The 15,114-nt window shown below is 45.1% G+C and overlaps 1 protein-coding gene across 1 annotated transcript in view; it reads left to right on the top strand.

The window, feature by feature from the left end:
• MOCOS (molybdenum cofactor sulfurase) overlaps positions 1-15,114 on the top strand; it is a 91,836-nt gene that overhangs the window by 52,541 nt on the left and 24,181 nt on the right. The window contains exons 8-9 of the mRNA XM_066247374.1: positions 7,035-7,496; positions 14,081-14,243. Of these exons, the coding sequence (XP_066103471.1) occupies positions 7,035-7,496; positions 14,081-14,243 (625 nt within the window). The remainder of the gene's footprint in view (positions 1-7,034; positions 7,497-14,080; positions 14,244-15,114) is intronic.

Genomic DNA, 15,114 nt, shown 5'->3' with positions numbered 1-15,114 from the left:
ACTCACTGATTCGATTCTCTGCTTCATCCATCCTGCTTTTAATTCCTTCCATTGTATTCTTTATTTCAGATATTGTATTTGTCATTTCTGTCTGATTCTTTTTTATTATTTCAATGTCCTTTTTTATATTTGTTATCTCTTTATTTAGGTTTTCATAATGGCCATCTATGGTGGTTCTAATATCTTTGAGCATCCTAACAATCGTTATTTTAAACTCTGCATCTGGTAATTTGGTTATATCTGATTCACTTAGGTCCTTTTCTGGGGATTTCTCTTGGTTTATTTGTGTTGTATTTCTCTGTCTCCGCATTTTCTCTTCACGGGAGTGGCTGTGATCACATGCTCGGGTGCACAAGGGTTGGTGGCCTTGGCCTTTGCCCTGCCCCCGTGTGTGACGTTATGCTCGGTCCTGAGGGCACTGGCGAGCAACTTTGCTCAGCTGTGGGTCTCCGCCTATTTCCGAGCTTTCGCCCTGCCTTTGCAGGATGATCCCACTCAAGGAACAGCTGCTAGCCTTGGCTCTACCACCAGGCAGGGCTGCGTGCCCAAGCTCCGCTCCGTAGCGGAACTCTGCCTCTTCTGGGCTTTTGGCTCCACCCCCACGGGAGGAGCCGGCTACCAAGTCAGATCGTAAGCCTGGGTTGCACCGGCGGGGCAGGGATGTGTTCCTCTGCTCTAGCTCCGGGGCTGGTTTCTACTCTTTCCGGGTTTCCCGCCCTTCTCCCGGAGGCTGGATTACAGGCTGCCGGCAGCTGAGCTTGGTGGCTTTTGCACGCACCCTTCTCCCCAGCCGGGCACGATTGAGCTCACACCTGAGCCCAGTGGTGGCCAGCCGGCTTCCAACCCTGCCAGCAGAACCCCGCTTTTGTCTCCCGCTGCCGCCCACCCTCGTGCCCTCAGCCGCATGGGTGGGGTCGTTGCAGCTCGGACCCTAAGACTCACTACACTAGACCCGAAAGCTCCCTCCTTCTATGCGACTCTGCTCTGAATGCTGCGGGGGAGCTTGTTTGGCTGCTCTCCTGCTTCCCTTTGCTGGTATTGCTGTTTCCGGGGGAAATATTCACTTCAGCTTTGGGGAGTAACTCGTCCCAGGGGTTAGGGTGGCTATCTTCCAAAATGTTTCTCTCTATGCCTCCTAGATTGCACTCTCTTCCTGTTACTGTGGTTCTCTCCCCTCTCCCTCCGTCCCCAGGAGCCCCAGGTGAGTGTTTGTGAGAGAGATGTTCTGTGTGGTCCCTTTAAGAAGGATCCTGGGTCTGAGAAATCAGACTCTCTCACAAACAGTATCCTGACTTGTTTCCAGCTAAATACTGTCCTTATGCTTCTTCTGGGCTCTGGGGCTGCAGGCTGGGGCTTTGTTCCTGGGGCTCAGGACCCTTTCCCCTCTCTGCTAAACTCACTTCCCACCATGCGAGCCTCTCCCTACTGCCGTTGGCTCCAAGAAGCTGGGCAGCCTTCTCCGCGTTTCCGCTTTTCCTACCAGTCTCTGTGTGGCTTCTTCAGCATTCCTTGGTTGAAGAGTCCTTTTAGTTTAGTCCAAAGTAGGTTTTTCCAGCTGATAGTTCATAAAATTAGTTTGTAATCCACTTTGGTTCTGGGAGGTAGATGCTGGTACGTCCGCCTACTCCAGCGCCATCTTGTCTCTCACCAGGCTGTTTTGAGTATAATGGCCTTGTAGTATAACTTGATATCCGGAAGTGTGATTCCACCCACTTTATTCTTTCTTTTCAAGATTGCTGAGGCTATTCATGTTCTCTTTTGGCTCCATATAATTTTTGGAATATGTGTTCTATATCTTTGAAGTAAGTCATTGGTATTTTAATCGGTATTGCATCGCATTTATAAATTGCTTTGGGTAATATAGACATTTTAATGATGTTTATTCTTCCTAACCATGAGCACGGCATATGCTTCCACTTGTTTGTATCTTCCCTGATTTCTTTTATCAATGTTTTATAATTTTCCGAGTACAAGTCTTTAATCTCCCTGGTTAAATTTATTCCTAGGTACTTTACTTTTTTGGTTGCAATGGTGTAGGGGATTGCTTCCTTAATTTCTCTTTCTGACATTTCATTGTTAGTGTATAAAAATGCCTCTGATTTCTGTGTATTCATTTTATATCCTGCCACCTTGCTGAATTCACTTATCAGGTCCAGTAGTTTTTTGACTGCAACTTTAGTGTTTTCTATATACAATATCATATCTGCAAATAATGATAGTTTTACTTCTTCTTTTCCAATTTGGATGCCTTTTATTTCTTTTTCTTGTCTGATTGCTGTGGCGAGGACTTCTAGAACTATGTTGAATAAGATTGGTGAAAGGGGGCATCCCTGCCTTGTTCCTGATGTTAAGGGGATTGCTTTTAATTTTTGCCCATTGAGTATGATGTTGGCTGTGGGTTTGTCATAGATAGCCTTTATCATGTTGAGGTATGTTCCTTGTATTCCCACTTTGCTGAGAGTTTTGATCATGAATGGGTGCTGGATTTTATCAAATGCTTTTTCTGCATCTATTGAAATTATCATGTGGTTTTTCTCCTTCCTTTTGTTTATGTGATGAATCACATTGATTGATTTACGAATATTGTACCAGCCTTGCCTCCCAAGAATAAATCCCACTTGATCATGGTATATGATTTTTTTCATATATTGCTGGATCTGGTTTGCTAATATTTTGTTGAGGATATTAGCATCTAAATTCATCAGAGATTTTGGCCTATAATTGTCTTTCTTTGTGTTGTCTTTGCCTGGTTTTGGAATCAGAATTATGCTTGCCTCATAAAAGGAGCTTGGAAATCTTTCTTCCTCTTGAATTTTTTGAAATAGCTTGAGAAGGATAGGAGTTAGTTCTTCTTTGAATATTTGGTAGAATTCACTTGTGAAGCCATCAGGCCCAGGACTTTTCTTTTTTGGGAGTTTTTTGATAACTGTTTCAATCTCATTTGTTGTAATTGGTCTGTTTAGGTTTTCTGATTCTTCCAGATTGATTTTTGGAAGATTGTATGTTTCAAGGAATTTGTCCATTTCATCTAGGTTGTCTAGTTTTTTGGCGTACAGTTCTTCATAGTATTTTCTTACAATATTTAGTATTTCTGTTGTGTCAGTTGTTATTTCTCCGCTCTCATTTCTAATTTTATTTATTTGAGTCCTCTCTCTTTTTTTCTTGGTGAGTCTGGTTAAAGGTTCATCAATCTTGTTTCCCTTTTTCAAAGAATCAGCTCCTCGTTTCATTGATCCTCTATATTGTTTCTTTAGCCTCTATGTCATTTATTTCCTCTCTGATCTTTATTATTTCCTTTCTTCTATTACCTCTGGGCTTTACTTGCTGTTCTTTTTCTAGTTCTTCTAGATGCAGGGTCAAGTTGTTTATTTGAGCTTTTTTTTTAGCTTTTTAAGGTATGCCTGTAATGCTATGAACTTCCCTCTCAGGACTGCTTTTGCTGTGTCCCATAAATTTTGAGTTGATGTATGCTCATTATCATTTGTTTCTAGGAATTTTTTTATTTCTTCTTTGATCTCTTTGTTAACCCATTCGTTATTTAATAACATGCTAATTAGTTTCCAAGTGTTTGAGTATTTTTCAGTTTTTCTGTTGTGGTTGATTTCTAGTTTCATGCCATTGTGATCAGTGAAAGTGCTCGATATGATTTCAATCTTTAAATTTGTTGAGGCTGCTTTTGTGCCCTAACATGTGCTCTATCCTAGAGAATGTACCAAAGAATGTATATTCTGCTGCTTCAGGGTGAAAGGTTCTGAAGATATCTATTAAATCGAGTTGATCTAATATGTCCTTTAAGTCTGCTGTTTCTTTGTTAATTTTCTCTCCTGAGGACCTCTCTAGTGATGTTAGTGGGGTATTGAAATCCCCTATTATTATAGTATTGCTGTTGATCTCACCCTTAAATTCATCAAAGTCTGCTTTATATACTTAGGTATTCCTATATTAGATGCATAGATATTTATAATGGTTATATCTTCCTGTTGGATTGCTCCCTTTATCATTATGTAATGACCTTCTTTATCTCTTACTATAGCCTTTTCTTAAAGTCCATTTTGTTTGATATAAGTATTGCTACCCCAGCTTTTTTTTCATTTCCATTTGCATGAAATATTTTATTTCATCATTTTATCTTCAGTCTATGTGCATCTTTTGTTTTAAGGTGTGTCTCTTGTAGACAGCATATGTATGGGTCCTGTTTTCTTATCTATACACCTACCCTATGTCTTTTGATGAGATCATTTAATCTATTTACATTTAAGGTTATTATTGATATGTAATTGTTTATTGCCATTTTATTCTTTAAATTTGTATTCCTCTTTTGCTATATTCTTTTCTTCTTTGATCTGTTTACAACAGGCCCCTTAGCATTTTTTTCAGCCTTGGTTTGGTTGTAGTGAATTCCTTGAGGTTTTTTTGTCTGGAAAGCTTTTTATTTCTCCTTCAATTTTAAATGATAGCCTTGCTAGATAAAGTAGTCTTGGTTCTAGGCTCTTGTTTTGCATTACTTTGAATATTTCTTGCCATTCCCTTCTGGCCTCAAGTGTTTCTGTTGAGAAGTCAGAAGTCATCCTTATGGGGGCTCCTTGGTAGGCGATAGCCTTTTTTTCTCTAGCAGCTTTTAATATTTTCTCTTTATCACTTAGCTTTGGTATTTTAATTATGATATTTCTTGGTGTTGGTTTCATTGAGTTTCTCTTTAATAGAGTTCATTGTGCTTCCTGAACATGTGAGATATTTTCCTGCCTTAATTGAGGGAAGTTTTCAGCTATGATATGCTTGAACAAAGTCTCTATCCCTTGTTCTTTCTCTTCTTCTTCAGGAAGCCCTTTGATGCGGATGTTATTTCTTTTCATGTTGTCACAGAGCTCTCTTAGAGTTTCCTCAGACTTTTTGAGTCTCTTTTCTTTTTTCTGCTCTGCCTCTGTGCCTTTATTTATCTTGTCCTCTAACTCGCTGATTCGATTCTCAGCTTCATCCATTCTGCTTTTAATTCTTTCCATTGTGTTCTTCATTTCTAACATTGTATTTGTCATTTCTGACTGATTCTATTTTATTATTTCAATGTCCTTTTTTATATTTGCTATCTCTTTATTTAGGTGTTCGTAATGACCATCAATTGTTGTTCTAAGATCTTTGAGCATCCTAACAATTGTTATTTTAAACTCTGCATCTGGTAATTTGGTTATATCTGACTCATTCAGGTCTTTTTCAGGGGATTTCTCTTGATTCATTAGTGTTGTATTTTTCTGCCCTCTCATTTTATCTATGTAAAAGAAGTTTTTGGCCACTAGAGTCCCCTGGGTGTGGCCCCTGTGTTCTGTAGGTGTGATCTGTCTGCAGGCCAGCCACCCCCTCTGCTACTGCTGCCTAGGGCATTGGAGTGGGTGTTGCTGGTGCCTGCCCACTGGGGCTGTTGCTGTGGTTTCCACTTCTCCTTCATGGGAGGGGCTGTGATCACGAGGCTCAGGTGTACAAGCCTCGGTGGTCTCAGCCTTTGCCCCACCCCCGTGGGTTGGGTTATGCGCCGCACCCTACTGCAAGCCTAAGCCCTGAGGGCAGAGGTGAGCACCTTTCCTCAGCTGCGGGTCTCTGTCTGATACCGGGCTTTTGTCCCACCCTTGCAGGAGGATCTCACTCACAGGATGGCTGCTTGCAAGTCTTGGCTCCACAGGCCAGGCAGGGCTGCATGGCCACGCTCAGTCACGGGACTCTGCGTGTTCTGGGCTTTCGCTCCACCCCCGCGGGAGGAGCTGCCTCCCAAGTCAGGCCACAAGCTTTGGTTCCATGGGAGAAGTGGGGCTGTGCTCCTGCGCCCTTGCTCATGGGTGTGTTTCCGCCTGTTCTGGGGCTCCTGCCCTTCCCCCACAGGCTGGATTGCAGGTGGCCCGCAGCTGCGCATGACCACTTTTGCATGTTCCCTCCTCCCCAGCCATGCAAGACTGAGCTCACACCTGGGCCTCAGTGGTGGACAGCCGGGTCCCACCCTTGCCGATGGAACCGTGCTTCCGCATCCCGCCACTGCTTGCTCTCAGGGAAGCCCTCAGCCGTGTGGGTGGGGGTGCTGCAGCTCAGACCCTAAGACTCACTATTGTAGTCCGGAAACCTCCCTCCTTCTAAGCGACTCTGCCCTAAGTACCGCGGAAGAGCTTGTTTGGCTGGTGTCCTGTTTCCCTTTGCTGGTATTGCTGTTTCCAGGGGAAATATTCACTTCAGATTTGGGGAGTGACTCAGCCCAGGGTTTAGGGTGGCTGTCTCTCAAAGTGTTTCTCCCTGTGCCTCCTAGATTACACTCTCTTCCCACTGCTTCGGTCCTCTCCTCTCTCCCTGTCTCCCGGAGCCCGGAGTGAGTGGTTGTGAAAGAGGTTCTCTGTGCAGTCCCTTTAAGAAGAATCCTGGGTCTGAGAAATCAGTCTCTTTCTCACAAACAGTATTCTGACCTGACTTGTTTCCAGCTAAACACTGTCCATACTCCTCTTCTAGGCTCTGGGGCTGCAGGCTGGGGCTTTTTTTTCTGGGACTCAGGACCCTCCCCTCTCCACTAAACTCACTTCCCACCATGCGTGTCTCTCGGGCTGCTGTTAGCTCCGGGGAGCTGGGCAGCCCTCTCTGCGTTTACACTTTTCCTACCAGTCTCAGTGTGGCTTCTTCAGTGTTCCTTGGTTGAAGAGTCCTCTTAGTTTAGTCCAAAGTTGGTTTTTCCAGATGATGGTTCTTAAAATCAAGTTGTAATCCACTTTGGTTCTGGGAGGTGGAAGTTGGTACGTCTGCCTACTCCATCGCCATCTTGTCGCCCTCTCTTTTAAGCTTTTAATGACCCCTTGAGATTGGTGCTGACCCCAATTTACTTGAGCAAGAGATCTCGAAAGTGAGCCCCCATGCTTGCGGAACTGTGTCTCCGGCACCCCATGCATGTTGCAGATGCAATTCTGTTTTCTGGGTCACTTTTAGTTTTCAACCTGAACAAAATTTGTTTTTGCAAAACTGTTTCCAATTTATATGTGAGGAATGGCTGACTTATTTCCCCTTTCTTCCAGGCTGGTCATGTCTGTGGAGATGACGTGGACCTCATAGAAGGGCAGCCCACGGGATCTGTGAGGATTTCATTTGGATACATGTCTACTCTTGAGGATGCCCAAGCCTTTCTCAAGTTTATCATAGCAACCCGACTGCACCCATCAAGTAGCCAGCCTGTCCCTCAGGCCACCCCAGGGGAGGCTGGAGCCCCACTGGCAGAGAATGAGGCTCAGGAAACCTTGCCTGCCGCCATGGACAGATGCAGTCCCACACATCAGGAAGACACTCCCACAGACTCCAAGGTTTGGAACAACGTGCCCACGGCTGTGGATGCTGTGGGTTTGCGCCCATCCCTGCTGGAGGCCACCAGTACCCCGCAGACCCCTTCAGAGACAGCAGCAGGAATCCTGGATGGGGACCTTAGGCCACATGTCATCACCAACCTTTACCTCTACCCGATCAAATCCTGTGCCGCGTTTGAGGTAGGGGTGAAATGGCAGAATGGAAAGTGCTTATTTTTTACTTTATAATGTTTCCTTGTTTTTTTTGACAAAATGAAGAAAAAAGTACAGAAAGTGAAGAAAAAAAATGCAGAAAATCGCACTCAAGTTCAGAGTATTGTGACAGATAAGGAGCCATTCGCACTCTGCCTTTCTTGGTATGGGCTGATTTTTGAACATGGCCCTGCTTGTGGGGACCCTTCAGAGGACCCCGACAACCCTGCTTCTGAGTAGTGAACAGCTAGTTATTGTTAGTAATTATGGATATAACTTTCAGTGTATGCATGGGCTGGCTCCCTACTAAAGTATTTTATATGCTTTGTTTCATTCAATTCTTTTTTTTTTTTAATTAATTTTTTAGAGATAGAGAGAGAAAGAGAGAGGAACATTAAGCTGTTCCAGTGTGTGCCCTGACTGAGGATCGAACTGACAACCTCTGTGCCTTGGGACAGTGCTCTAACCAACCGAACTACGTGGCCAAGGCTGTTCATTTGATTCTTAAAACAACATTGTGAAGGCCCTGGCCGGTTGGCTCAGTGGTGGAGCGTCGGCCTGGCGTGCGGAAGTCCTGGGTTCGATTCCTGGCCAGGGCACACAGGAGAAGCGCCCATCTGCTTCTCCACCCCTCCCCCTCTCCTTCCTCTCTGTCTCTCTCTTCCCCTCCCGCAGCCGAGGCTCCATTGGAGCAAAGATGGCCCAGGCGCTGGGGATGGCTCCTTGGCCTCTTCCCCAGGCGCTAGAGTGGCTCTGGTCGCAACAGAGCAACGCCCCGGAGGGGCAGAGCATCGGCCCCTGGTGGGCGTGCTGGGTGGATCCCGGTCGGGCACAAGCGGGAGTCTGTCTGACTGTCTCTCCCCGTTTCCAGCTTCAGAAAAAAACAAAACAAAAACAAAAAAACAACATTGTGAGGTGCATGGTAATGTTATCCCCATTTTATAGATATGGAGCCTGAGGGCTACTGAGGGTAAGCACTTTACCCAGGTCACCTGCTAATAAATAGTAGAGCAGGGATTTGAAACCAGGTCTGCTGACTCCTTGAGTCCATGCTTTTATGTGACTTGTTCTGCTCAGTGCTCCTTATGGAAGTGAACTATGTTATTATGTCTTAAAACATGTTGGCCTGGAGGTCACTTGAACTGACAGACTGGATTGTCTCCCTTGGTACCACCCTGCTATGGCCAAGTGAGGCTCTCCTTATAATCTGTGTGTGTCTCAAATCCCATGCAAAGGTCCCAGGTTTCTGAGCCTCTTGGATGACAGGATCACTGGGTCAAATATAACCATGGTCAGGGCTGTTTTCAGGGTGGTCCCAGAAGCCTGCCATCAAGTCTGAGGCCAGAAATAAGCAAGTTCACCTGCACTTCCAAATAGAGGCAAGTGAGGAATCCACGTTTTCCTTGAGTATCAGATGGGTCATGTTGTACAGGATAGCATGGGCATTCCATTTTACAGATGAGTTCACTGAGTCTCAGTAAGGTTTCATACATTGCTAAAGGCCATCCATCTATGCACTGACTCAAAAACTACATACTGAACACCTGCTGCCTGCTAGGCTGTGGGCTAGAGTCTGGTGTACAGTGATGCGCAGAATGGAGATGGTTCCTTCCCTTGGGGTGGGTGATGCTTCAGAAGGGAAACACACAAGACCAAATACCGTGCAAGTGAATGGAGTTATATTGCTGATAAAGGCCAAGAAGGCAAAGGTGGGATATGCCAGGGGGAATTCTGATGGGTGTCTTAGTCCGTTCAGGCTGCTATAGCAAAGTACTGTTGACTGGGTGGCTAATAAGCAACAGAAATTATTTCTTGCAGTCTGGAGACCAGAAGTCCAGCATCAAGGCACAGGCAGATTCAGTGTCTGGTGAGAACTCACTTCCTGTTTCATGGAGGGTTGCCTTCCTGCTCTGTCCTTTCCTGGTAGTAGGGCTGAGGGAGCTCTCTGACGGAGGTCTCTTTTGTGAGGGCAATAATCCCTTGTGAGCTTTTGACCTTTAAAAAGCTCCACCTCCTCATAGCTTCATATTGGGGGTTAGAATTTTAACATGAATTTTGGGGGACACAAACATTTAGTTCAGTGGTTCTCAAACTTTCTGAAGTTGGGGCACATTTAAAATCCTACAAATAATTGTAGGCGCACTATATACAAATTTCTGAAAATATGTTGTAATAATTAAGTCAAATATTAAAGAAAAAATATAAAGTCCAAGCATGCTTTCATGGTAATTAAAGGGAATAAATATGACAAAATTAAATTTATTCTGACATAACAAACATTTTTTTTTTTTTTTGGTATTTTTCTGAAGCTGGAAACGGGGAGAAACAGTCAGACAGACTCCCGCATGCGCCCAACTGGGATCCACCCGGCATGCCCACCAGGGCGACCACTCTGCCCACCAGGGGGCGATGCTCTGCCCCTCCAGGGCGTCACTCTGCCGCAACCAGAGCCATTCTAGTGCCTGGGGCAGAGGCCAAGGAGCCATCCCCAGCGCCCAGGCCATCTTTGTTCCAATGGAGCCTTGGCTGCGGGAGGGGAAGAGAGAGACAGAGAGGAAGGGGGGGGGTGGAGAAGCAAATGGGCGCTTCTCCTATGTGCCCTGGCTGGGAATCGAACCCGGGTCCCCCGCATGCCAGGCCGATGCTCTACTGCTGAGATAACCGGCCAGGGCCACAAACATTTTTATGTTACATTTTTTGAGTTATGCTTTTTAGAATTCGTAAAAAAGAGTGGTTAAAAATAAAAAAAGAAAAGTTATACACACACACACACACACACACACACACATTCTTAGTAAGATTTAGTAAATTCAGCAGGTCCCGACATGAATGTGTTTTTCATTCTTGTGTTTATGAGAAACATGAGCCTGATGTGTCCTAGTGATTTCTTCAATGTTTGGGCATATATTTGAAAGACAAACTCTTTATTTCCTCATCAATAGATTGGAAAATTCCTCTCTTTTTACTCTTAATTGTGTTGAGTGCAGAAAACCCCCACCATACATATCATCTTAACTTGACACCAAACAAAGGATAGAAGAAACTTGCCTCCAGTCTTTCCAGGGAACGTGAGGGGTAGTGTAAACAATCCAGCACCACAGCTTAAGAGCCTTTTGCAACCTAATCAGGCAAGTGAGGTGGGGGGTTGGGTTGACTGTCAGTTTATAGCCAATTCCCCATACCTCTGTCCCCCCAAAATCCAAACTCTGAAAACCCTGTTGGTTTTTTGGTCCCCAACAGGCACATATTTCTCTGGAATACCATAGGGCACACCTAGAAATCCTCTAGGGCGCACCAGTGTGCCCTGGTGCACACTTTGAGAACCACTGGACTAAATTTTAGTCCATTGCAGTGGGGTAGATTATATTTGGAGGTGGCGGGAAAGGCTTCTTGAGGAGGGGACATTTAATCTGCAACCTTGGAGTCAGTCATACAGAGAGAGGGGAGGAGCATTCCAGGCAGAGGGACCTGTATAAGAGGGAGAGCAGGTCCCACGAGGAACTGAAAGAAAGACATGTGGCCCAAGAGTGGGGAGTGGTGAGGAGGGTGAGTGTAGTGAGATGTCCTAGGCATGGGTTAGATTTCATAGGGCTGCGTAGTTGAGCAATTTTATTCTAAGTGGAAGAGGGTTTTAGCAAGGGAGTTACTTGTGGTACTGGGGCCTGACTTATGTTATTTTTTTTTAATTTTTATAAATTTTAATTTATTTTGTTAACATGGATTCAAGTGTCCCAATCAATATAACACTCTCACCGCCTCAGTCCATGTCCTCCTGACTCATGTTCTGGGGACCATGATCTTCGGCCAGCACCCAGGAATCAGGGGGGTCTGTGAACATTTGTCCTAGCTGTCTCCCTCAGATCAGGAAAGGAGTATTGTGGGTATCATGTCCCCATCCCACTGAAGGCAGTGGTGCACCCCCATGTGGGTTCAGGAGGGGAGAACCCCTGTGTGGGTCCAGGAGCGGCCCCTAAACATCCACAGCACTTGGCAGCTTTGAGGAGTGCCGATAATGTGTTTTTGGAATGCTCCTCAGTTTGGATGTCTGCTGTCTTTCTCGTGATTAGACTGGGGTGATGGCTTTTATGGGAGGAGAACCACAGAGGTAAAGTGTTATTCTCATCATACCATATCAGGGTGCATACTGTCAACATGACTTGTCACTATTGATGTCAACCTGGATCACCTGGTTGAGATAGTGTTTTTTCTAGGCTTCATTACTGTGCAGTTTCCCTTCCACCCATTTACATACTGTAATCCTTGGAAGAAAGTCACTAAGTATAGCCCACCCTTAAGGAGTAGGGAGTTATGCTCTACTTTCTTGGGCGGGGGGGGGGGGGGGAGAGTATCTACTCAATTATTTTGGGATTCTTCTATATGAGTGTTTTTTGTGTGTATATCTTTCTGAAGTTGGAAACAGGGAGGCAGTAAGACAGACTCTGACATGCGCCTGACCGGGATCCACCCAGCATGCCCACCAGGGGGCGATGCTCTGCCCATCTGGGGCATTGCTCTGTTGCATCCAGAGCCACTCTAGCACCTGAGGCAGAGGCCACAGAGCCATTCCCAGCGCTGGGGCCATCTTTGCTCCAATGAAGCCTCAGCTGCGGGAGGGGAAGAGAGAGACAGAGAGGAAGGAGAGGGGGAGGGGTGGAGAAGCAGATGGGTGCTTCTTCTGTGTGCCCTGGCCAGGAATCGAACCTGGGACTCCTGCACACCAGGCTGACGCTCTACCACTGAGCCAACCAGCCAGGGCTATGAGTCTTTATACGAGACTTTTCTCCTTTATTTATTGATTTAGTCAATTATTTATTTATATCCGTATGGACTCATGGATATTTATTTTATATTTTGAGTTATAAACCAATACTACATTATTATTATTATTATTATTATTATTATTATTATTAAAATTGTTCCAGTTTTAGACTCTGGGCACACTTTGGGTTGACTCCTGCATCCCTTTGACATTTTTTTTTTTTAGCACTACCTTACTTTTCTATCACTACAAGGTGCTCCTGGCGTATCTTGCATATTCCCTGACCCACCCCTAAATTCACATGTTTTTTCAAGGAGTCTTGGTTCTTTATATTGACGTATGGTGTTAAAATGCAAGGTCTGGGTACTAGATGTAATTTATATTTATTTTGTAGAAATATGAAGAATGCAAGAAAACCTTCACAGTTAATGTGGATCAACTTAGTGACCATTCCAGTGTAGCCACAGTTGTTTAAAAAATCTACAGGGGTCCCCAAACTATGGCCCGTGGGCTGCATGCGGCCCCCTGAGGCCATTTATCCAGCCCCCACCGCACTTCCAGAAGGGGCACCTCTTTCATTGGTGGCCAGTGAGAGGAGCACAGGATGCATTCACATCCTGTGCTCCTGGAGTACTGTATGTGGCGGCACCACAAAGCGCAGTGTCGCTCAGGTACAGTACTACTTACGGTGACACGGGACGCATGCCTCACAGCTCCGGAAGCATGTCATATCACTTGTTACGGCTAGCAGTGACAAATATGGAACCGGACATTGACCATCTCGTTAGCCAAAAGCAGACCCATAGTTCCCATTGAAATACTGGTCAGTTTGTTGATTTAAATTTACTTGCTCTTTATTTTAAATATTGTATTTGTTCCCATTTTATTTTTTTCTTTAAAATAAGATATGTGCAGTGTGCATAGGGATTTGTTCATAGTTTTTTTTATAGTCCGGCCCTCCAATGGTCTGAGGGACAGTGAACTGGCCCCCTGTGTAAAAAGTTTGGGGACCCCTGGTCTATAGTATCAGGATCTTCCTGTCCAGGCATCCCTCACAGTGGTGGGAATACAGAAAGCAGGAGTGATGGAGAGCTGGGAGGCTGGGTTGGGTGGAGATTTACTTTTCACATTTATCCTTGCTCTCTCTGAATATTGTACCAGGCACATGCATTACTTGCTTAAAAAACAGATTGAAGTGGGTTCTGGCCAGTTGGCTCAGTGGTAGAGCATCTGCCCAGTATGTGGATGTCCTGGGTTTAATTCTTGGTCAGGGAACACAGGAGAAGTGACCATCTGTGCCTCCATCCTTTTCCCTTTCCCTTCTTTCTCTCTATCTCTCTCTTCCCTTCTTGCAGCCATGGCTTGGTTGGAGCAAGTTGGCCCTGGGTGCTGAGAATGGTTCCATGGCCTTGCCTCAGGCACTAAAATAGGTCTGTTGCCGAGCAACAGGGAAACGGCTCCAGATGGGCAGAGCATCAGCCCCAAATGGGACTTGTCAGGTGGATACCGGTCAGAGTGCATGCAGAAGTGTGTCTCTCTGCCTCCCCACTTCTCATGTAAGAAAAAAAAAAAGAGGTTGAAGTGGAGAAGGGTGGAGACTGGATCTGTAGGGTGAATGGAAGGTATTTAGGTTCTACACTGTCTCCTGTGCATCCTCTTCTTAGTTTTACTTTCTTCTCTTCCTCTCTTTCTTCCTTCAAGAGTATGTGCTGAATTCTTGAAGCCCGTCTGTATTTGTGCAGCCACTGTGCAGTAATGTGAAGGTCATTTTTGAGGACCCCTGACCTAAAATGTGCATTACCTTTTCGTTTAGGTGACCAAGTGGCCTGTAGGAAATCATGGGCTGCTGTATGACCGAGGCTGGATGGTCGTGAATCACAATGGCATCTGCCTGAGTCAGAAGCAGGAGCCCCGGCTCTGTCTGATCCAGCCCATCATTGACCTGCAGCAAAGGATCATGGTCATTAAAGCCAAAGGTATGAAACCTGGGTTCATTTTCACACCGCTGCTGTCAAGAGTGGCTTTTATACTCATATGAAAGTAAGATAATACCTTCTCCTTTATCAAATATTAAAGTAATCCGAAAATGAAACAATGTCTAGAAGAGACCACAGTTTGTTCCTTTTGTGTTGTGCGGATTTTCTGGGGAAAGGCAAAGATCTGATTGTCCATTCAGAAAGTGAAGAGGCAGCCTGACCAGGTGCTGGCACAGTGGATAGAGTGTTTGCCTGGGATGCTGAGGACCTAGGTTTGAAATCCTGAGCTTGTCAGCTTGCATGCAGGCTCACCAGCTAGAATGTGGGGTAGCCTGCTTGAGCATGGGATCATAGACATTGAGCCCAAGGTCACTGGCTTGAGCAAGGGGCCACAGGCTCAGCTAAGGCACATCTGAGAAGCCATCAATGAACAACTAAAGTGCCAAAACTATGAGTTGATGCTTCTCAACTCTTTCCCTTCCTGTCTGTCTCTCTCTCCTCTCTCTGTCTCTCTCTCAAAAAAAAAAAAGGTAACGAGGCATAACTTTTGAGACTATATGACAGGGGTCGGGAACCTATGGCTCACGAGCCAGATGTGGCTCTTTTGATGGCTGCATCTGGCTCGCAGGCAAATCTTTAATAAAAAAAATAATGTTAAAAATATAAAACATTCTCATGTATTACAATTGATTCATTTCCTACTGCTCATGTTCGTGGTTGTGGGTGGCTGGAGCCAATCACAGCTGTTCTCCGAACAACACCAAATTTTTATTGGATAATGCGTAACATACACGGGTTATTGTATGGCTCTCATGGAATTATATTTTAAAATATATGGTGTTCATGGCTCTCTCAGCCAAAAAGGTTCCCG

This window comes from Saccopteryx bilineata, chromosome 11 (assembly GCF_036850765.1).
Source record: "Saccopteryx bilineata isolate mSacBil1 chromosome 11, mSacBil1_pri_phased_curated, whole genome shotgun sequence".
NCBI classification, from domain to species: domain Eukaryota; kingdom Metazoa; phylum Chordata; class Mammalia; order Chiroptera; family Emballonuridae; genus Saccopteryx; species Saccopteryx bilineata.
Note: the sequence above shows the minus strand (reverse complement) of the source record. Positions and strands in the feature narration are given on the sequence as shown.